The 25,000-nt window shown below is 36.8% G+C and overlaps 2 protein-coding genes across 2 annotated transcripts in view; both read left to right on the forward strand.

The window, feature by feature from the left end:
* Nucleotides 1–16,044, forward strand: part of pnp4b (purine nucleoside phosphorylase 4b) — a 23,318-nt gene extending 7,274 nt beyond the window's left edge. The window contains exons 5-7 of the mRNA XM_084714255.1: nucleotides 12,525–12,715; nucleotides 14,251–14,330; nucleotides 15,840–16,044. Of these exons, the coding sequence (XP_084570381.1) occupies nucleotides 12,525–12,715; nucleotides 14,251–14,330; nucleotides 15,840–15,977 (409 nt within the window). The 3' untranslated portion in view covers nucleotides 15,978–16,044. The remainder of the gene's footprint in view (nucleotides 1–12,524; nucleotides 12,716–14,250; nucleotides 14,331–15,839) is intronic.
* A 1,781-nt stretch (nucleotides 16,045–17,825) lies between these two features.
* The window catches only part of LOC146304129 (calbindin-like), a 9,977-nt gene continuing 2,802 nt past the window's right edge, over nucleotides 17,826–25,000 (forward strand). The window contains exons 1-7 of the mRNA XM_084714247.1: nucleotides 17,826–17,904; nucleotides 17,994–18,070; nucleotides 19,327–19,401; nucleotides 19,715–19,910; nucleotides 20,472–20,509; nucleotides 22,366–22,422; nucleotides 22,568–22,645. Coding sequence (XP_084570373.1) covers nucleotides 17,826–17,904; nucleotides 17,994–18,070; nucleotides 19,327–19,401; nucleotides 19,715–19,910; nucleotides 20,472–20,509; nucleotides 22,366–22,422; nucleotides 22,568–22,645 — 600 coding nt within the window. The remainder of the gene's footprint in view (nucleotides 17,905–17,993; nucleotides 18,071–19,326; nucleotides 19,402–19,714; nucleotides 19,911–20,471; nucleotides 20,510–22,365; nucleotides 22,423–22,567; nucleotides 22,646–25,000) is intronic.

Consider the following 25,000-nt stretch of genomic DNA (forward strand, 5'->3'; position numbering starts at 1 on the left):
CAGACAGAGATGAGCTGGGAGAAAATGAACAAAATGAACTGATAAAAGAAAAAAGAAAAGAAAAATAGTCTCACACTTATTTTCACTATTAAACATCTTGATTAATCAATTAGTTGTTTGGTCCATAAAATTCATGTTTCTCAAAAACCAGAAAAAGATCAGAAAATATTCACATTTAAGAAGCTGGAATCTGAGGATTCTGAGTTTTTCTCTTTTACTCAAAGCGATGAATCAATTATTAAAATAGCTCCCAATTAATTTAACCCTCTATGGTACACATTATGATGCCAGTGAGGGAAAAAATTTTTGGAGTGTTTTTATGTCTCAAAATAGACTAAATAAACATAATTTGAAGAAATTTTATTTTTATTTTTATTTTTGGAAGTTTTTGGGGTTCGTTGCCTGTAGGCAACATTGTACCATAATGGTGCATAAGTGAAAAAGAACATTCCTTTTCCAATTTGAACATTGTTTATTTCATAAACATATGCAAAAATATTCAATAACATCAAGAAGTCACAATTCATTTTAAATTTTAAATTAAAAAGAATTATGAAAAGAATTTAAATATGTATGTATGTATGTATGTATGTATGTATGTATGTATGCTCATATGTATGTATGTATGTATGTATGTATGTATGTATGGTTATATGAATGTATGCATGGTCTTATGTATGTATGTATTTATGGTCATAAGTATCTATGTATGTATGTATGTATGTATGTATGTATGTATGTATATATGTATGGTCAAATATATGTATGTATGCATGGTCATATGTATGTATGGTCATATGTATGTATGTATGTATGTATGTATGTATGTATGTATGTATGTATGTATGCTCATATGTATGTACGTATGTATGTATGTATGCTCATATGTATGTATGCATGGTCATATGTATGTATGGTCATATGTATGTATGTATGTATGTATGGTCATAAGTATCTATGTATGTATGTATGTATGTATGTATGTATGTATGTATATATATATGGTCATATATATGTATGTATGCATGGTCATATGTATGTATGGTCATATGTATGTATGTATGTATGTATGCTAATATGTATGTATGTATGTATGTATGGTCATATGTATGTATGTATGTATGTATGCATGTATGCTCATATGTATGTATGTATGTATGCATGGTCATATGTATGTATATATGTATGTATGGTCATATGTATGTATGTATGTATGTATTCATGTATGCTCATATGTATGTATGTATGTATGTATGTATGCATGTATGCTCATATGTATGTATGTATGTATGTATGCATGATCATATGTATGTATGTATGTATGTATGTATGCATGTATGCTCATATGTATGTATGTATGTATGCATGGTCATATGTATGTATGTATGTATGCATGGTCATATGTATGTATATATGTCTGTATGGTCATATGTATGTATGTATGTATGTATGTATGCATGTATGCTCATATGTATGTACGTATGTATGTATGTATGCATGTATGCTCATATGTATGTATGTATGTATGCATGCATGGTCATATGTATGTATGTATGTATGTATGTATGTATGTATGCATGTATGCTCATATGTATGTATGTATGTATGTATGCATGGTCATATGTATGTATGTATGTATGTATGCATGTATGCTCATATGTATGTATGTATGTATGCATGGTCATATGTATGTATGTATGCATGTATGCTCATATGTATGTATGTATGTATGCATGATCATATGTATGTATGTATGTATGTATGCATGTATGCTCATATGTATGTATGTATGTATGCATGGTCATATGTATGTATGTATGTATGCATGGTCATATGTATGTATATATGTATGTATGGTCATATGTATGTATGTATGCATGTATGTATGCATGTATGCTCATATGTATGTACGTATGTACGTATGTATGTATGTATGCATGTATGCTCATATGTATGTATGTATGTATGTATGCATGGTCATATGTATGTATGTATGTATGCATGTATGCTCATATGTATGTATGTATGTATGTATGCATGGTCATATGTATGTATGTATGTATGTATGTATGTATGTATGTATGTATGTATGCATGTATGCTCATATGTATGTATGTATGTATGCATGGTCATATGTATGTATGTATGCATGTATGCTCATATGTATGTATGTATGTATGCATGGTCATATGTATGTATGTATGTATGTATGGTCATATGTATGGATGTATGTATGTATATATGGTCATATGTATGCATGTATGGTAATAAGTATGTATGTATGTATGTATGGTCATATGTATGTATGTATGTATGTATGTATTGTCATATGTATGTATGTATGTATGTTTGTATGTATGGTCATATGTATATATGGTCATATGTATGTATGTATGTATGTATGTATGTATGTATGTATGGTCATATGTATGTATGTATGTGTGTATGTATGTATGTATGTATGGTCATATGTATGTATGTATGCATGGTCAAATGTATATATTGTCATATGTATGTATGTATGTATGTATGGTCATATGTATGTATGTATGTATGTATGTATGTATGTATGTATTGTCATATGTATGTATGTATGTATGGTCATATGTATGTATGTATGTATGTATGTATGTATGTATGTATTGTCATATGTATGTTTGTATGCATGGTCATATGTTTGGCCATATGCATGAATGTATGCTCATATGTATGTATGCTCATTTCAATCAGGAGAGACTAAGAGTAAAAGAGAAATGGTTTATTGGCACATACATCATATATGAAACATGAACAGTCTTTGGCGGTTAGACCCCAATGAGGTGAAACAATATGTATATATAAATGGGGGAGATGAAGCTGTAGTGAAGAGAACCCCCCCCCCCCCGGGGTCTAGACACTGGTGGTGGTGGTGATGATGAGGTGCAAAGCAGAGACTGGTGAGGTGAAGTGGCTCTGGACTCCTGCTGCCTGGACCTGAAGGCTGGAGGAGAGGGCGTCAGGGAGGATCGAGGTGAACATCTTCTGCTACCTGGGTCCAGTGACTGGAGGAGAGAGGGGTGGAGGAGGGTCGCGCGATTGACTGAATGACAACTGATGGAGCAAAGACAGAGGCGATTTAAAGATTTGGCAGCAGCAAATTGACTGGCTATCGCAACCGTGGCAAAATCTGAATGGATGGTAAAGACGAAGGTGAACGCCCACAAACAGCTGATTAGAGGGAATAGGAGGAGAGAGGCGGAGTAAAGGAAAGTTGTGAATGAAGGCAGCGTAATAGAAGGTCTTCCTGATTGAACTCACGCTGAGCTACATATGTATGTACGTATGTATGTATGTATGCTCATATGTATGTATGTATGTATTTATGGTCATATATATGTATGTATGTATGTATGTATGTATGTATGTATGTATGTATGTATGGTCATATCCCTCTATGGTACACATTATGATGCCAGTGAGGGAAATGTGTTTTTATGTCTCAAAATAGACTAAATAAACATAATCTGAACAAATTTTATTTATTTATTTTTTTTTTTGAAGTTTTTGGGGTTCGTTGCCTGTAGGCAACATTGTACCATAATGGTGCATAAGTGAAAAAGAACATTCCTTTTCCAATGTGACATTGTTTATTTAATAAACATATGCAAAAATATTCAATAACATCAAGAAGTCACAATTCATTTTAAATTTTAAATTTAAAAGAATTTATATATATATGTATATATGTATGTATGTATGTATGGTCACATATATGTATGTATGTATGTATGTATGTATGTATGTATGTATGTATGGTCACATGTATGTATGTATGTATGTATGCATGTATGCTCATATGTATGTATGTATGTATGTATGGTTATATGTATAACCATATGTATGTATGTATGTGTGTGTGTGTGTGTGTGTATGTATGTATGCTCATATGTATGTACGTATGTATGTATGTATGCTCATATGTATGTATGCTCATATGTATGTAAGTATGTATGTATGTATGTATGTATGTATGTATGTATGCATTTATGGTCATATGTATGTATGTATGCTCATATGTAAGTATGTATGTATGCTCATATGTATGTATGTATGTATGTATGTATGTATGTATGTATGTATGCATTTATGGTCATATGTATGTATGTATGTATGTATGTATGTATGGTCATATGTATGTATGTGTATGTATGTATTTATGCTCATATGTATGTATGTATGCATGTATGCTCATATGTATGTATGTGTATGTATGTATTTATGCTCATATGTATGTATGTATGTATGTATGTATGTATGTATGTATGCTCATATGTATGTATGTGTATGTATGTATTTATGCTCATATGTATGTATGTATGTATGCTCATATGTATGTATGTATGTATGTATGTATGTATGTATGTATGCATTCATGGTCATATGTATGTATGTATGTATGCTCATATGTATGTATGTGTATGTATATATGTACGGTAATATGTATGTATGTATGTATATATGTATGTATGTATGTATGTATGTATGGTCATATGCATGTATGTATGTATGTATGTATGTATGTATGTATGGTCATATCCCTCTATGGTACACATTATGATGCCAGTGGGGGAAATGTGTTTTTATGTCTCAAAATAGACTAAATAAACATAATTTGAAGAAATTTTATTTTTATTTTTATTTTTGGAAGTTTTTGGGGTTCGTTGCCTGTAGGCAACATTGTACCATAATGGTGCGTAAGTGAAAAAGAACGTTCCTTTTCCAATTTGAACATTGTTTATTTCATTAACATATGCAAACATATTCAATAACATCAAGAAGTCACAATTCATTTTTAAATTTTAAATTAAAAATAATTATTAAAAAAGAATTTATATAAATATATATATATATATATGTATATATGTATGTATGCATGGTCATATGTATGTATGTATTTTCATATGTATGTATGTATGTATGGTCATATGTATGTAGGTATGCTCATATGTATGTATGCATGGTCATATGTATGTATGTATGTATGGTCATATGTATGTATGCTCATATGTATGTATGCATGGTCATATGTATGTATGTATTCTCATATGTTTGTATGTATGTATGTATGTATGTATGTATGTATGGTCATATGTATGTAGGTATGCTCATATGTATGTATGTATGCTCATATGTATGTATGCATGGTCATATGTATGTATGTATTCTAATATGTATGTATGTATGTATGTATGTATGTATGGTCATATGTATGTATGTATGCTCATATGTATGTATGCATGGTCATATGTATGTATGTATTCTCATATGTACGTATGTATGTATGTATGTATGTATGTATGTATGTATGTATGTATGTATGGTCATATGTATGTATGTATATATGCTCATATTTTTGTATGTATGTATGTATGTATGTATGTATGGTCATATGTATGTATGTATATATGCTCATATGTATGTATGCTCATATGTTTGTATGTATGTATGTATGGTCACATGTATGTATGCATTTATGCTCATATGTATGTATGTATGTATGTATGTATGTATGTATGTATGTATGGTCATATGTATGCATGTATGGTCATAAGTATGTATGTATGTATGTATGTATGTGTGTGTGTATGTATGTATAGTCATATGAATATATGCATGGTCATATGTATGTATGTATGTATGTATGTATGGTCATATGTATGCATGTATGGTCATAAGTATGTATGTATGTATGTATGTATGTATGTATGGTCATATGTATGTATGTATGCATGGTCATATGTATGTATGTATGTATGTATGTATGGTCATATGTATGTATGTATGCATGGTCATATGTATGTATGTATGTATGTATGGTCATATGTATGTATGTTTGTATACATGGTCATATGTTTGGTCATATGTATGTATGCTCATATGTATGTATGTATGTATTTATGCTAATATGTATGTATGTATGTATGCTCATATGTATGTATGTATGTATGCTCATCTGTATGTATGTAGGTATGCTCATATGTATGTATGTATGGTCATAAGTATTTATGTATGTATGTACGTATGTATGTATGTATGTATGCATGTATGGTCATATGTATGTATGTATGTATGTATGTATGTATGTATGGTCATAAGTATGTGTGTATGTATGTACGTATGTATGTATGTATGTATTTATGTATGTATGTATGTATGTATGCATGTATGGTCATATGTATGTATGTATGTATGTATGTATGTATGTATGTATGTATATATGTATGTGTTTGTATGTATGTATGGTCATATATATGTACGTATGTATGTATGTATGTATGTATGTATGTATGGTCATATGTATGTATGTATGGTCATATGTATGTATGTATGCTCATATGTATGTATGCATGGTCATATGTATGTATGTATTCTCTTATGTATGTATGTATGTATGTATGGTCACATGTATGTATGTATGCATGGTCATATGTATGTATGTATGTATGTATGCATGTATACTCATATGTATGCATGTATATACGTATGCATGGTCATATGTATGACCATATGTATGTATGTATATATGTATGTATGTATATAAGCTCATATGTATGTATGGTCATATGTATGTATATATGTATGGTCACATGTATGTATGTATGCATGGTCATATGTATGTATGTATGTACGTATGTATGTATGTATGCATGGTCATATGTATGTATGTATGTGTGTATGTATGTATGGTCATATGAATGTACGTATGGTCATATGTATGTATGTATGTATGTATGTATGTATGTATGTATGTATGTATGGTCATATGTATGTATGGTCATATGTATGCATGTATGGTCATAAGTATCTATGTATGTATGTATGTATGTATGTATGCATGGTCATATGTATGCATGGTCATATGTTTGGCCATATGTATGTATGTATGATCATATGTATGTATGTATGTATGCTCATATGTATGTATGTAGGTATGCTCATATGTATGTATGTATGGTCATAAGTATTTATGTATGTATGTATGTACGTATGTATGTATGTATGTATGCATGTATGGTCATATGTATGTATGTATGTATGTATGTATGTATGTATGGTCATAAGTATGTGTGTATGTATGTACGTATGTATGTATGTATGTATGCATATATGGTCATATGTAGGTATGTATGTATGTATGCATGTATGGTCATAAGTATGTATGTATGTATTTATGTATGTATGTATGTATGTATGCATGTATGGTCATATGTATGTATGTATGTATGTATGTATGTATGTATGTATGTACGTATGTATATATGTATGTGTTTGTATGTATGTATGGTCATATATATGTACGTATGTATGTATGTATGTATGTATGTATGGTCATATGTATGTATGTATGTATGTATGGTCATATGTATGTATGTATGTATGGTCATATGTATGTATGTATGTATGTATGTATGTATGTATGTATGTATGCTCATGTGTATGTATGTATGTATGTATGGTCATATGTATGTATGCATGGTCATATGTATGTATGTATGCTCATATGTATGTATGCATGGTCATATGTATGTATGTATTCTCTTATGTATGTATGTATGTATGTATGGTCACATGTATGTATGTATGCATGGTCATATGTATGTATGTATGTATGTATGCATGTATACTCATATGTATGCATGTATATATGTATGCATGGTCATATGTATGACCATATGTATGTATGTATATAAGCTCATATGTATGTATGGTCATATGTATGTATATATGTATGGTCACATGTATGTATGTATGCATGGTCATATGTATGTATGTATGTACGTATGTATGTATGTATGCATGGTCATATGTATGTATGTATGTATGTGTGTATGTATGTATGGTCATATGAATGTATGTATGGTCGTATGTATGTATGTATGTATGTATGTATGTATGTATGGTCATATGTATGTATGGTCATATGTATGCATGTATGGTCATAAGTATCTATGTATGTATGTATGTATGTATGTATGCATGGTCATATGTATGCATGGTCATATGTTTGGCCATATGTATGAATGTATGATCATATGTATGTATGTATGTATGTATGTATGTATGGTCATATGTATGTATGTCTGTATGTATGTATGCATGTATGGTCATATGTATGTATGTATGTATGTATGTATTTATGCTCACATGTATGTATGTATGTATGCTCATGTGTATGTATGTATGTATGTATGCTCATATGTATGTATGTCTGTATGTATGTATGCATGTATGGTCATATGTATGTATGTATGTATTTATGCTCATGTGTATGTATGTATGCATGTATGGTCATATGTATGTATGTATGTATGTATGCTCATATGTATGTATGTATGTATGTATGCTCATATGTATGTATGTATGTATGTTTGGTCATATGTATGTATGTATGTATGTATGTATGGTCATATCCCTCTATGGTACACATTATGATGCCAGTGGGGGAAATGTGTTTTTATGTCTCAAAATAGACTAAATAAACATAATCTGAAGAAATTTTATTTTTATTTTCATTTTTATTTTTGGAAGTTTTTGGGGTTCATTGCCTGTAGGCAACATTGTACCATAATGGTGCATAAGTGAAAAAGAACGTTCCTTTTCCAATTTGAACATTGTTTATTTCATAAACATATGCAAAAATATTCAATGACATCAAGAAGTCAGAATTCATTTTAAATTTTAAATTAAAAAGAATTATAAAAAGAATTTATATATGTATGTATGTATGTATGTATGTATGGTCATATATATGTATGTATGTATGTATGTATGTATGTATGTATGTATGTATGGTCCAATGTATGTATGTATGCTCATATGTATGTATGCATGGTCATATGTATGTATGTATGCTCATATGTATGTATGCATGGTCATATGTATGTATGTATTCTCCTATGTATGTATGTATGTATGTATGGTCACATGTATGTATGTATGCATGGTCATATGTATGTATGTATGTATGCATGTATGCTCATATGTATGCATGTATATATGTATGCATGGTCATATGTATGACCATATGTATGTATGTATATACGTATGTATGTATGGTCATATGTATGTATGTATATAAGCTCATATGTATGTATGGTCATATGTATGTATGTATGTATGGTCACATGTATGTATGTATACATGGTCATATGTATGTATGTATGTACGTATGTATGTATGTATGCATGGTCATATGTATGTATGTATGTGTGTATGTATGTATGGTCATATGAATGTATGTATGGTCATATGTATGTATGGTCATATGTATGTATGTATATATGTATGTATGGTCATATGTATGTATGGTCATATGTATGCATGTATGGTCATAAGTATCTATGTATGTATGTATGTATGTATGTATGCATGGTCATATGTATGTATGGTCATATGTATGTATGTATGTATGTATGGTCATATGTATGTATGTTTGTATGCATGGTCATATGTTTGGCCATATGTATGAATGTATGATCATATGTATGTATGTATGTATGTATGTATGTATGGTCATATGTATGTATGTCTGTATGTATGTATGCATGTATGGTCATATGTATGTATGTATGTATGTATGTATGTATTTATGCTCACATGTATGTATGTATGTATGCTCATGTGTATGTATGTATGTATGTATGCTCATATGTATGTATGTCTGTATGTATGTATGCATGTATGCTCATATGTATGTATGTATGTATTTATGCTCATGTGTATGTATGTATGCATGTATGGTCATATGTATGTATGTATGTATGTATGCTCATATGTATGTATGTATGTATGTATGTTTGGTCATATGTATGTATGTATGTATGTATGTATGGTCATATCCCTCTATGGTACACATTATAATGCCAGTGGGGGAAATGTGTTCTTATGTCTCAAAATAGACTAAATAAACATAATCTGAAGAAATTTTATTTTTATTTTCATTTTTATTTTTGGAAGTTTTTGGGGTTCGTTGCCTGTAGGCAACATTGTACCATAATGGTGCATAAGTGAAAAAGAACGTTCCTTTTCCAATTTGAACATTGTTTATTTCATAAACATATGCAAAAATATTCAATGACATCAAGAAGTCACAATTCATTTTAAATTTTAAATTAAAAAGAATTATAAAAAGAATTTATATATGTATGTATGTATGTATGTATGGTCATATATATGTATGTATGTATGTATGTATGTATGTATGGTCATATGTATGTATGTATGGTCATATGTATGTATGTATGCTCATATGTATGTATGCATGGTTATATGTATGTATGTATTCTCTTATGTATGTATGTATGTATGGTCACATGTATGTATGTATGCATGGTCATATGTATGTATGTATGTATGCATGTATGCTCATATGTATGCATGTATATATGTATGCATGGTCATATGTATGACCATATATATGTATGTATATATGTATGTATGTATGGTCATATGTATGTATGTATATAAGCTCATATGTATGTATGGTCATATGTATGTATGTATGTATGTATGTATGCATGGTCATATGTATGTATGTATGTATGCATGGTCATATGTATGACCATATGTATGTATGTATGTGTGTATGTATGTATGGTCATATGAATGTATGTATGGTCATATGTATGTATGGTCATATGTATGTATGTATGTATGTATGTATGGTCATATGTATGTATGGTCATATGTATGCATGTATGGTCATAAGTATCTATGTATGTATGTATGTATGGTCATATGAATGTATGTCTGTATGTATGTATGCATGTATGGTCATATGTATGTATGTATGTATGTATGTATGTATTCATGCTCATATGTATGTATGTATGTATGTATGTATGTATGTATGTATGTATGGTCATATGTATGTATGTCTGTATGTATGTATGTATGTATGCTCATATGTATGTATGTATGTATGTATGGTCATATGTATGTATGTATGTATGGTCATATGTATGTATGTATGTATGTATGTATGTATGTATGTATGTATGCTCATGTGTATGTATGTATGGTCATATGTATGTATGTATGTATGGTCATATGTATGTATGTATGTATGTATGTATGTATGGTCATATGTATGTATGTCTGTATGTATGTATGTATGTATGTATGTATGGTCATATGTATGTATGTATGTATGTATGTATGTATGTATGCTCATGTGTATGTATGTATGTATGTATGGTCATATGTATGTATGTATGTATGGTCATATGTATGTATGTATGTATGTATGTATGTATGGTCATATCCGTCTATGGTACACATTATGATGCCAGTGAGGGAAATGTGTTTTTATGTCTCAAAGTAGACTAAATAAACATAATCTGAAGAAATTTTATTTTTATTTTTATTTTTGGAAGTTTTTGGGGTTCGTTGCCTGTAGGCAACATTGTACCATAATGGTGCATAAGTGAAAAAGAACGTTCCTTTTCCAATTTGAACATTGTTTATTTCATAAACATATGCAAAAATATTCAATGACATCAAGAAGTCACAATTCATTTTAAATTTTAAATTAAAAAGAATTTTAAAAAGAATTTAAAAAGTTTCTTGGCTAAATGTTGCCTGTAGGCAACATTGTACCATTTAGGAACAACCCATTGAAATAAATGTGTAAAGTATAAAACTTTAAACTACTTAAATCAACAAAGAGAACCATTACCATAACCATTTGAAAAACAAAAACAACAAATTCCAGTGTTTGATCATCACTGCTTCATTTCAGTGCATGTTTTGTGTCAGTCCCCTGTGTCTTTCCTGACATGTGTTGCCATCACTTGTGGTGTTGCTGCTCAGTGCTTATGGAACTCCATGAAGCAGTTTTTTTCAGGAGTGAAGCACAGGCAGGTGACACATTTTGTGCACTGTGGTTTCACTCTACCCTTACATCCAGGGTATCTGCATCTGCCCTTTTTCTCCACCCAAATAGGCCAGTGGTCAGTGTTGTGTTTGCTATAGTGATTCCATAATGGTTCACTGTTGCAGGCAACATTGCAACTTTCCATGATGGGACGTTGTTGCTTCAGGGCAACAGCTGCATTTTAACAAGTTTCCACTATTAAATTGAAACATGAAACATGAAACTATCAAAACTTAAAGTTTACTCACCTATTAGTGTGAAGACATTTTTTTCCAGGTGGAAAAGGGACAAGAAATAACTTTTTGAGAGTCTTTTTTTGCAGCAAGATAGCAGAGCTGTCTCCTTAGAAAAAGCCCGCCAAGAAGGGTTTCAAAATCGCTTCCTGGAGGTCATGTGACAAATTAAAGCATTGTTAATGGTTCCCTACGGTTTTACCTCTTTTTAAAGTATCGCATCATTTAAAGGGATGAATTGTGGAGATGTGACAGGGCAAAAATGGGTTTGCCTGAGGGCAACATGGTACCATAGAGGGTTAATCAATCAATAATTGCACCTCCAATTAGATATATGCCACGTCCATCTGTCTCACAGTATGTCTGTCTGTCTTCAGGTTTGGGATCAGGTTCCCCTGTATGTCTGATGCGTACAGTAAGGATCTGCGGCGGTTGGCATTGGAGGCGGGCTCTGAGCTCGGCTGCAGTGACTTCATCAGAGAGGGCGTGTACTGTATGGTGAGCGGACCCAACTTTGAGACCATCGCTGAGGCCAGAATGCTGCTGATTCTGGGCTGTGACTCTGTGGGTAAGACCCGAGGTCAGACAGACAGACAGACAGACAGACAGACAGACAGGTGGATAATCTGTCTCCAGTGATTGGTCATCCAGGGGAATCTTCTCAGTGAGCTCGTTAATAACTGATGAGTCCTAATGAGCCTTGTTAGTGAGGCAGCAGGGAGAGCAGTGATTGGCTTACAGTCAACAGTCAGTTGTTGGAGTGTTGATCTGACCACAGACACTGTTCATTCTGCGGCACAGCAGGGGTTTCTGGGAGTTGTAGTTTGGAAAAAAAGTGTCTTCAGTCTGCTGTTTGTCCACAACATCCAGGATCTGAATTCTGCAAGAACTTTCTAGGGGGCGTGGAACAGGTCCCATAGGTCCTGAAGAAGGAAGTTCTATAGGTTCTTCAGAAGGATCTAGAGGTCCATGAAGAGGTTCTAGGGTGCGAGGACAGGTTTCTGAAGATCTTCAGTTCACAAAACACTCCATGAGCTTCAGTGGAAAACAGAATTGCAGCCAAATCCAGTACAACTGAAGTGAATAGTGACCAGTGTTACACATGTTTTTAGCCTCAGACCTGATCCTCGTCCACACGCCTGAAGCAGGAACACAGGCTGAAGCTGAAGCTCCAGGAGTGTTTGGTGAACTGGAGATCTTCACCCATCCTCACATCAGCACAGGGCTGAGGAGATATTGAGTGAAATTTCATTTTTGGGTGAACTATTGCTTTAAAGGATTGAGGGGGGTAGAGAGGATTGTAGCATTCTTTGAGAAGGGTCAATTTCCAGGTGAGCTTTTAGGGATTCTGGGGTTCCCTGACTGCTTCTTTAAGAGATTCCAGTGGTCCTTGAGGAGATTCTTGAAATCCTGGAGAGAGATTCTTGAAATCCTGGAGAGTGTCTCTAGGCCTTCAACAAGAGATTCTAGGGAGAATGTCCAGTGCATCATTTCAGATGAGAAAGTTTTAGGGTTCTTTAAGAAGGCACAGGGGTGTTTGATGAGGATCCTGAATCCTTCAAGATCAGAATTTAGTGAGTCGAGGTCGTTCAGCCTTGTTCTGCAAACTGAGTTCATCTTCAGCACATTGGATGATATTAAATTATCGGATTGGTTATTCTGCGAATGACTCATCAGTATTAACACTCAGAGTAAGTAAATCGAAAGACAAGCACATGATTGGTTCTAGAACATTAGCAGGTTCTCATCAAAGATGTCTGCTGATTAAATATTAATGAAAGTAGAATCCTGCAGCTCAACAGACTGCTAAATACATTTAATATGGTTAACAAGGTCACATGACACACATCTCCTGGGGTGTTCACACCACCTGTTAAATAGTGTTCTAATCTGCCGCTGACACTGGAACTGGTTTCCGAAGAAGGAGTCATAAATACTCACATGTACAGCAGAACCTTGTCAGAAGTGCACTGTGATACAGATCGCTCAAATCAAAACAAGGTCAATACAAGAAATCTTCAGTTCAAGTGAAGGTTATAAATCTTAATAAGGTGAATAAATGTTTTCACACTCACTCCTCCTCCTTCTCCTCCTCTTCTTCAGGTATGAGTGCAGTACCTGAAGTGACAGTGGCGAAGCACTGTGGACTGAGAGTTCTTGGTCTGTCACTCATCACCAACAAGGTCAGTTATTAAAATGGTGCAGCGATGAAAAGGTGATGGAAAACATAGAAATTCAAACAGATTCTTAACTGCTGTGATGTGGCTGTATAACAGCTGTGTGACGGCTGTGTGACGGCTGTGTGACGGCTGTGTGACGGCTGTGTGACGGCTGTGATGTGGCTGTGTGACAGCTGTGTGACGGCTGTGATGTGGCTGTGTGACGGCTGTGTGACGGCTGTGTGACGGCTGCGTGACGGCTGTGATGTGGCTGTGTGACAGTTGTGTGACGGCTGTGTGACGGCTGTGTGACGGCTGTGATGTGGCTGTGTGACGGCTGTGTGACGGCTGTGATGTGGCTGTGTGACGGCTGTGTGACGGCTGCGTGACGGCTGTGTGATGGCTGTGTGACGGCTGTGTGATGGCTGTGTGACAGCTGTGATGTGGCTGTGTGACGGCTGTGTGATGGCTGTGTGACGGCTGCGTGACAGCTGTGATGTGGCTGTGTGACGGCTGTGTGATGGCTGTGTGACATCTGTGATGTGGCTGTGTGACGGTTGTGTGATGGCTGTGTGACGGCTGCGTGACAGCTGTGATGTGGCTGTGATGTGGCTGTGTGACAGTTGTGTGATGGCTGCGTGACGGCTGTGATGTGGCTGTGTGACAGTTGTGTGACAGCTGTGTGACGGCTGTGTGACGGCTGTGATGTGGCTGTGTGACGGCTGTGTGACGGCTGCGTGACGGCTGTGATGTGGCTGTGTGACAGTTGTGTGACGGCTGTGTGACGGCTGTGATGTGGCTGTGATGTGGCTGTGTGACGGCTGTGTGACGGCTGTGTGACGGCTGTGATGTGGCTGTGTGACAGCTGTGTGACGGCTGTGATGTGGCTGTGTGACGGCTGTGTGACGGCTGTGTGACGGCTGCGTGACGGCTGTGATGTGGCTGTGTGACAGTTGTGTGACGGCTGTGTGACGGCTGTGTGACGGCTGTGATGTGGCTGTGTGACGGCTGTGTGACGGCTGTGATGTGGCTGTGTGACGGCTGTGTGACGGCTGCGTGACGGCTGTGTGATGGCTGTGTGACGGCTGTGTGATGGCTGTGTGACAGCTGTGATGTGGCTGTGTGACGGCTGTGTGATGGCTGTGTGACGGCTGCGTGACAGCTGTGATGTGGCTGTGTGACGGCTGTGTGATGGCTGTGTGACATCTGTGATGTGGCTGTGTGACGGTTGTGTGATGGCTGTGTGACGGCTGCGTGACAGCTGTGATGTGGCTGTGATGTGGCTGTGTGACAGTTGTGTGATGGCTGCGTGACGGCTGTGATGTGGCTGTGTGACAGTTGTGTGACAGCTGTGTGACGGCTGTGTGACGGCTGTGATGTGGCTGTGTGACGGCTGTGTGACGGCTGCGTGACGGCTGTGATGTGGCTGTGTGACAGTTGTGTGACGGCTGTGTGACGGCTGTGATGTGGCTGTGATGTGGCTGTGTGACGGCTGTGTGACAGTGTTGACATACCTGTGTCACTGTGCTGCAGGTGTCTCTGGACTACAGTCGGGAAGAGAAAGTGAATCATGAGGAGGTTCTTCAGATCAGTAAGATGAGGGCGGAGGTTCTGCAGAAATTGGTCACTATGTTGATCTCACGCTGCCAGCAGAGCATCAACACACACTGACTCTACTACACACAGACTGACCAAACTTCAGAGGAGGAACATCCAGAGTCCATCAGCACTGTCATCACTGTCCACTTGTCCATCTGTCTGATGTGTGACTGAAAATGTTGTTTCAGTTGTGTTATTAAAATAACTGACTCAAGAGCTTCTTACTCAGTTTGTAGAGCTTTCAGCTCCATCTTGTGCCCTTCAACAGTCTGTGAATAAACAAAATAACTGAACTTCATATTTATTTTAATCTCTGTGACTGCATCTTATATTTCAGTCATTCATGTTTATAAACCTGTTATAAAACCTTCACAGGAGGTGATGTAGGTGTTTATGAATTTGTAGCATAAACATAATGACACTCTGTTGCTATAACGACATTCATATGTATATACTGTTTATATATTTATAGCATATCATGTACAGTTTGTCATGTTGTTGTGACATATTGAAACAGACTTCCTGTTTTTTGTTTTTCTGAATTATTTGACACACCTGCTGCATCACTGAAATCTGTTTGGTTCTCCACCATCTGTTAATTGTCTCGTGATGATTGACAGCTCAACAGGCTCTCTGATTGGCTGGCTGATCTACAGGTGATGAAGGCTCAGAGCCAACTTCCTGTTTGTGTTCCACAGGTGTGACTGACAGCAGATGGAGAGCAGGAACAAAACATGTTGTGATAGACAGAGAAGAGGAGGAGAGGAGGAGGAAAGCAGGAGAGGAGGAGGAGGAGAGGAGGAGGAGGAGGAGAGGAGGAGGAAAGAAGAAGAGGAGGAAAGAAGGAGAGGAGGAGGAGGAGAGGAGGAGGAAAGGAGAAGAGGAGGAAAGAAGGAGAGGAGGAGGAGGAGAGGAGGAGAGGAGGAGAGGAGGAGGAGAGGAGGAGGAGGAGAGGAGGAGGAAAGCAGGAGAGGAGGAGGAGGAGGAGAGGAGGAGAGGAGGAGGAGGAGGAGAGGAGGAGAGGAGGAGGAGAGGAGGAGGAAAGAAGGAGAGGAGGAGGAGGAGGAGGAGAGGAGGAGGAGGAGGAGGAGGAGGAGGAGAGGAGGAGGAAAGGAGGAGAGGAGGAGAGGAGGAGGAGAGGAGAGGAGGAGGAAAGGAGGAGAGGAGGAGGAGAGGAGGAGGAGAGGAGGAGAGGAGGAGAGGAGGAGAGGAGGAGGAGGAGGAGGAGGAGGAGAGGAGGAGGAAAGGAGGAGAGGAGGAGGAGAGGAGGAGAGGAGGAGGAGAGGAGGAGGAGAGGAGGAGGAGGAGAGGAGGAGAGGAAGAGGAGGAGGAGAGGAGGAGAGGAGGAGGAGAGGAGGAGGAAAGGAGGAGAGGAGGAGGAGAGGAGGAGGAGAGGAGGAGAGGAGGCGGAGCACAATGATGCAAAATAACAATAATCAATAATTCACCTCAGAGTCATTCAAACTAAAGTAACGAGTCTGTTTATAAAATGTGAGGAGGATAAAGGTCAGATATTTGAATTCAGATGTCAGAAAAATAAATACTGAAGTAAAGTACAGATACCTGAAAACTCTAGTGAAGTACAGTAACTAAGTACTTGTACTTAGTTACTTCCCTCTTCTGTCATCTGTACTTATCTGCTATATGATTCTCACAGAAATATACACATAGAAATGTGCAGCTTCAGTCTGTCCACACACACACACACACACACACACACACACACACACACAGACAGGTGGACAGACAGGTGGACAGACAGGTGGTGTGACCTGCTGTGCGTCTTCACGCTGAGTTTCTCCTGCTGTGAGTGGAGCTTTTTATTCGTCCACCGAGAGGAGACAGAGTCACAGTGCAGACGCTCAGGACACGTCCACACCTCCCAGTCTGCTCCCAGTCTGCTCCCAGTCTGCTCCCAGTATGGCCAGTTCCCTCCTACAGGCGGTGGAGATTTCTGCTTCCCAGTTTCTGGATATTTTTCATCACTATGACGATGATGGTAAACCTGATGATCTCAGCTGATGATGTCATCTGGTGGTTGATGATGTCAGCCAGGAGTTGTGACATATGTGTTTTCTGTGATTTCAGGAAACGGTTTCATCGAAGGAAAAGAGCTGCAGAGTTTCATCAGAGAACTGAGAGATGCTCGACAGCAGGCGGGACTGGTGAGTTCACCTGTTCACCTGTTCACCTGTTCACCTGTTCACCTGTAACACAAATAAAAAGTCTGAACATTGTGCAGGAGGAGTTTGAAACCAAAAGAAGCTGACATCACCTCCTGTCTATAAATAACAAATAAATAACAGCAGTCAACACTAAGTATTGACACAAAACTGATTTGAATATTTTGATTGTTGTTGTCATTGATTTGATTTGACTTCAATATGTTTGTGAATTCTCTTCATTTTTGGAAAAATAAAAACACAAATTAGGTCATAACTTTGTAAAATCTGTGTTTATCATGTAAGTTTAAGCAACAAACGTTTTATCAACCCTGTGACTTCAGAGACACCATTAATCATCTGTTATTGATCAGTGTGAAGTGATGCTGAGTTAATCATGATGACATCACTGCTCACCGCTGTGACCGCTCAGGTTGTTGTACCGTCCCTTTAACTGCACAGCATCATTAATAACTCACAAATCAAGATCAATAAATACCTTTAAGTTGTTGCATTAATTAACACGTCGTTACATGAGATTCTGTTCCTGAAAGTTCATTCAGTTCTGTTCATTTAAATGGAAAATGTTACTGAAACAATTACAACTGCAGCAATTCATCCAATAATCGATTATTAATCAATTAATAAATTAATCACCATCTATTTTGATACTTGATTAATCTGTTTGAGTCACTTAAAAAATTCTCATTTTCTGAGGACGTCGACATTTTCAACATTTTCAGCAGCTAATAGAGAAAATGATAACTAATCTAATCATTAGTTAATTATAATCCTTACTAATCATTAACCCACTGATCAATAGGTCCAAACATGCAGACAGACATGAAGTCAGCAGGGACCAGATCGTGAGAGGATTAATTCACTGATTCATTACGACAATAATCATCAGATTGATTGACAATGAAAATAATCAATAGTTGCAGCTCTGGCTTCAGTTTTTAGTTGAACCAGATGAAGAAGATTTCTGTGAGACAATAACAGTTTATATGTTTGTGTCTTTGTAGTGATGAAGACGAAATGATGAGAGACGTTCAAACATCATCATCATCATCATCATCATCATCATCTTTTCATCTTCATATGAACATGAAGCATCTCTTTATATCTGAGTGGATTTATTTATTTTTAAGTTTTTGATAGTTTGAAGTTTCACATCTGATGGATGATCAGTTTGTTTCTGTCCAACGGAAGACGATGAGTTCAGGTGCTCACAGACACGGTGGATTTTTGTGTTTCAGGATCTGACTGATGAGATGAGGCAGTTTGTGTCTGAATGTGAGAAGAACTCAGACAGACGGATCGGACTTGTTGAAGTGAGTTTTTAGTCACCTGCACCTGACAAGACAAGCTGAGGAGAAACAAACCCCTTTTACATTTCAACTCAGTTATTTAAAAGGCTGTGATTGGTTGTTCCAAACTTTTCTGACTTTGATATTTTGTTGAGAATATTTCCTATATGTTTGTTTCCATGTGTGTGTGTGTGTGTGTGTGTGTGTGTTTGTGTGTGTGTGTGTGTGTGTGTGTGTGTGTGTGTGTGTGTGTGTTTGTGTGTGTGTGTGTGTGTGTGTGTGTGTGTGTGTGTGTGTGTGTGTGTGTGTGTGTGTGTTTGTGTGTGTTCTTCTGCAGCTCGTTCACATTTTACCCACTGAGGAGAACTTCCTGTTGTTCTTCAGACAGCAGCTCAGCTCCTGCTCACACTTCCTCCAGGTGAACACACACTTCCTCCAGGTGAACACACACTTCCTCCAGGTGAACACACACTTCCTGCAGGTGAACACACACTTCCTGCAGGTGAAAAGGTTTGTTTGCTCTCAGATCACAAGCAAACAAACATGAAGTTATTTATCTGAACACTCTGACAAACATGATTTTATCTTATTAAAGGGAAAATTCTAGACCTGCACGAATTAATCAATGTTCAGAATCGGGCCGTCTTTCACGTGATCGGCCCTGACCGGTGAGCGGCCAATCAGCGTCACATATCTGATTCTGTACCCGTCATTGTCACACACATGTTCTGCACGATGGTCACATCATGCATACAGCAGACAAACTGACCGTGACGTCACCACAGCGCAGCTACACACTCTGACACACGTCTGCATGAAGATGATGTCAGAGACAGATTCCAAGAACAAGATAAAGAGAAGACAGACAGTCTACAACGAGACAGATCAACTGACGATGTCTCAGATCAGCTGACGATGTCTCAGATCAGCTGTAAACTCTCTAGCTCTTCATGCTAACGTTAGCCAGCAGCAGACAGTTCAAATCTCACTTCCTGTTCTGGCTGAAGAATAAACAACCTGTGTTGATGCGTCTCCTCAAACATTTTCTCATCCAGACTCCTTTAACTTCTGTGTTTGTTTTTCTCTCGTCAAAGTTTTACCGCAGCGAAATGTTGCACCGCGTCCGTCTCCGGTTTGTTTACATCTGCTTCTGCAGGAAATCACGTGAAATCACGTCCTGCAAAATCCCGCAAGATCTCGAGAGATCACGTTCACCTGTTTCATAGTCTTAATATAAAACTATAATAAATCCTGGCTGTAACCTGAAGGACTTTGGAGAAAATTTAAATAGTATTTAATGAATATTTAATAGTCAGTGTTTTATTATGAACATAGTTTGTGAATGATGTCAGTTACGGTTCTTAGAAAAACTGAAAATCAGGAATCAGTGCGTCTCTAGAAAATTCACCACGTTTCCTGTGTTCATCCGGTCCAGTTAACGTCTCATGCAGTGGCGGCTGGTGAATTTTCCTCCAGGGGGCGCTACAGTGAAAATCATGCAAACATCTTAAGTACCTCACCAGTGTATTTTAATAAAGGACCTTTATTTGTACTTGCAGAACTAAATGAACATGTTTTATAACCTGATGGAACTTAATGTAAGTTAAGGTCCTTCAATTAGTGCAAATCTTTTATAATAATTATATTTTATTTTACAATTTATGCTGAAAGACTGAAGTCAGCAGAAAGTACCTCGATAAGAATGAAAGAAATCTGAAACCACAAACCTTCAGACAATGAAAGAAAAATAATGACCACACTAAAACTTATTAGAAAATAACAAGATTTAAGAGTGAATAAATTAATTAATAAAAAATTACCATCTTATGGCTCAAAATGGACGTTTTATATAAATTCTGTGTGAGATTTAAACGTCTCAGACTCTGACAGGTTTTTATAAAGTTCTTACTTTAAGTTGTGTCACATTTTTCTTCATAAAACAGAAACTATTTCAAAGTTTGTAAAAAACTAAAACCACACATTCAACTTCTGTCTTCTGCAGTGAGGGAATGTAACTAAGTACATTTACTCAAGTACTTTACCTAAGTCTAATTTCAAATTACATCCATATTATATTACTTTATAGTTGTACTTTTACTCCACTACATTTACCTGACAGGTGCAGTTACTAGTTACTGACAGGAAACATTTTACTGCACAGTGGGTACTTTTACTTTTCATACTGAGAACAGCTGATAATGTTTACATACTTTTACTCAAGTAAGGTTTTGACTGCAGGACTTGTACTTGTAGTGGAGTATTTTCACAGTGTGTATTAGTGTTTTTAGTGAAGTAAAGGATGTGAATACTTTCTCCAGCTGCTCACCTGTCTGAAAGTTGAAAGTAGCTCACCTGTCACGAAGTTCATCATCGTCCTCTGATGGTTGTTGCTTCATGATGTCAGCTGATCAGGTTCTTTAACTCTCAGCTTCTCTTCCAACGTTCTCCTCTCAGAACACGTTGTTTCTGGTGACATCACAGATTTTATGTCTCCATTGTAGCAGCTGAGGCGCTGAACTCCTCAGATGAGCACCACATCTCACTCTGCTGTATTGATTATCAGATCGATCAATCCAGTCGCTCTCTGCTGCCACCTACAGGCTGAAGATGAATAAACACTGAGGCTGCAGGTTCTGTGGTTCCACCAAGTTCCTGTCTGTTGTACTGAGAGGATCCAACTGTGTACGAATTATAGTGAGAGTCAATGGAAGAAAAAAGTGCACCTCAAGCTGGAACCATGTGACCTGTCTGTAACTTTAGACGTCGTACAACATCTTTAACAACACATTTTAGTGCAGATGATACATTTTACTCACTAAGTACACAATATTATCGCTGCTCATTCAAAGAAATATACAGTACAAATCTTCAAGTAATTAAGTCTTCTTCACTGAAGTTTTAAGATGCAGGGAGAGGTGGGTGGCGCCCTCTTTTGACCAGCCGCCACTGATCTCATGTCAGTTTACTGTTTTCTGACTTCCTCTTCAGGTGTGGAGACGTTATGATGCCGACCACAGTGGATACATCGAGGCCGACGAGCTGAAGGTGAGAGGTGCATGCTGGGAAAGATCAGCTGTAGTCAGTTAAAGTAGACTGATGCAGAGTAAAACGCTAACGTGATGCTATGCTAATGTGGTGCCATGTTAACATAATACTATGCTAACATAATGCTATGCTAACGGCCCTGTAGAGCTTCCTGAAGGATCTGCTGCTGAAGTCTCAGAGAACATGTGACGACAAGAAACTGGATGAGTACACAGCTGCTACTGTGAGTAATACTGCATTAGTCCTGCAGTAATACTGTGTTAGTCCTGCAGTAAAACTGTGTTAGTCCTACAGTAATACTGTGTTAGTCCTGCAGTAATACTGTGTTAGTCCTGCAGTAATACTGTTAGTCTTGCAGTAAAACTGTTAGTCTTGCAGTAATACTGTTAGTCTTGCAGTAAAACTGTTAGTCTTGCAGTAATACTGTTAGTCTTGCAGTAAAACTGTTAGTCCTGCAGTAAAACTGTTAGTCTTGCAGTAATACTGTTAGTCTTGCAGTAATACTGTTAGTCTTGCAGTAAAACTGTTAGTCCTGCAGTAAAACTGTTAGTCTTGCAGTAATACTGTTAGTCCTGAAGTAATACTGTTAGTCTTGCAGTAAAACTATTAGTCTTGCAGTAATACTGTTAGTCTTGCAGTAAAACTCTTAGTCCTGCAGTAATACTGTTAGTCCTGAAGTAATACTGTTAGTCTTGCAGTAAAACTATTAGTCTTGCAGTAATACTCTTAGTCTTGCAGTAATACTGTTAGTCCTGAAGTAATACTGTTAGTCTTGCAGTAAAACTGTTAGTCCTGCAGTAAAACTGTTAGTCTTGCAGTAATACTGTTAGTCCTGAAGTAATACTGTTAGTCTTGCAGTAAAACTATTAGTCTTGCAGTAATACTGTTAGTCTTGCAGTAATACTGTTAGTCCTGAAGTAATACTGTTAGTCTTGCAGTAAAACGGTTAGTCCTGAAGTAAAACTGTTAGTATTGCAGTAATACTGTTAGTCCTGCAGTAATACTGTTAGTCTTGCAGTAATACTGTTAGTCCTGAAGTAATACTGTTAGTCTTGCAGTAAAACTATTAGTCTTGCAGTAATACTGTTAGTCTTGCAGTAATACTGTTAGTCCTGAAGTAATACTGTTAGTCTTGCAGTAAAACTGTTAGTCCTGAAGTAAAACTGTTAGTCTTGCAGTAATACTGTTAGTGTTGCAGTAAAACTGTTAGTCTTGCAGTAATACTGTTAGTCCTGAAGTAATACTGTTAGTCTTGCAGTAATACTGTTAGTCCTGAAGTAATACTGTTAGTCTTGCAGTAAAACTGTTAGTCCTGCAGTAAAACTGTTAGTCTTGCAGCAATACTGTTAGTGTTGCAGTAAAACTGTTAGTCTTGCAGTAATACTGTTAGTCCTGAAGTAATACTGTTAGTCTTGCAGTAAAACTGTTAGTCCTGCAGTAAAACTGTTAGTCTTGCAGTAATACTGTTAGTCCTGAAGTAATACTGTTAGTCCTGAAGTAATACTGTTAGTCTTGCAGTAAAACTATTAGTCTTGCAGTAATACTGTTAGTCTTGCAGTAATACTGTTAGTCCTGAAGTAATACTGTTAGTCTTGCAGTAAAACTGTTAGTCCTGAAGTAAAACTGTTAGTCTTGCAGTAATACTGTTAGTGTTGCAGTAAAACTGTTAGTCTTGCAGTAATACTGTTAGTCTTGCAGTAAAACGGTTAGTCTTGCAGTAAAACTGTTAGTCCTGCAGTAAAACGGTTAGTCCTGCAGTAAAACTGTTAGTCTTGCAGTAAAACTGTTAGTCTTGCAGTAATACTGTTAGTCCTGAAGTAATACTGTTAGTCTTGCAGTAAAACTGTTAGTCCTGAAGTAAAACTGTTAGTCTTGCAGTAATACTGTTAGTGTTGCAGTAAAACTGTTAGTCCTGCAGTAATACTGTTAGTCTTGCAGTAAAACGGTTAGTCTTGCAGTAAAACTGTTAGTCCTGCAATAAAACGGTTAGTCCTGCAGTAAAACTGTTAGTCTTGCAGTAAAACTGTTAGTCCTGCAGTAAAACTGTTAGTCCTGCAGTAAAACTGTTAGTCTTGCAGTAATACTGTTAGTCCTGAAGTAATACTGTTAGTCCTGAAGTAATACTGTTAGTCTTGCAGTAAAACTATTAGTCTTGCAGTAATACTGTTAGTCTTGCAGTAATACTGTTAGTCCTGAAGTAATACTGTTAGTCTTGCAGTAAAACTGTTAGTCCTGAAGTAAAACTGTTAGTCTTGCAGTAATACTGTTAGTGTTGCAGTAAAACTGTTAGTCTTGCAGTAATACTGTTAGTCTTGCAGTAAAACGGTTAGTCTTGCAGTAAAACTGTTAGTCCTGCAGTAAAACGGTTAGTCCTGCAGTAAAACTGTTAGTCTTGCAGTAAAACTGTTAGTCTTGCAGTAATACTGTTAGTCCTGAAGTAATACTGTTAGTCTTGCAGTAAAACTGTTAGTCCTGAAGTAAAACTGTTAGTCTTGCAGTAATACTGTTAGTGTTGCAGTAAAACTGTTAGTCTTGCAGTAATACTGTTAGTCTTGCAGTAAAACGGTTAGTCTTGCAG

The sequence above is a fragment of the Lutjanus erythropterus genome, unplaced genomic scaffold, assembly GCF_056507025.1.
Source record: "Lutjanus erythropterus isolate fLutEry1 unplaced genomic scaffold, fLutEry1.hap2 Scaffold_170, whole genome shotgun sequence".
NCBI lineage: Eukaryota > Metazoa > Chordata > Actinopteri > Lutjaniformes > Lutjanidae > Lutjanus > Lutjanus erythropterus.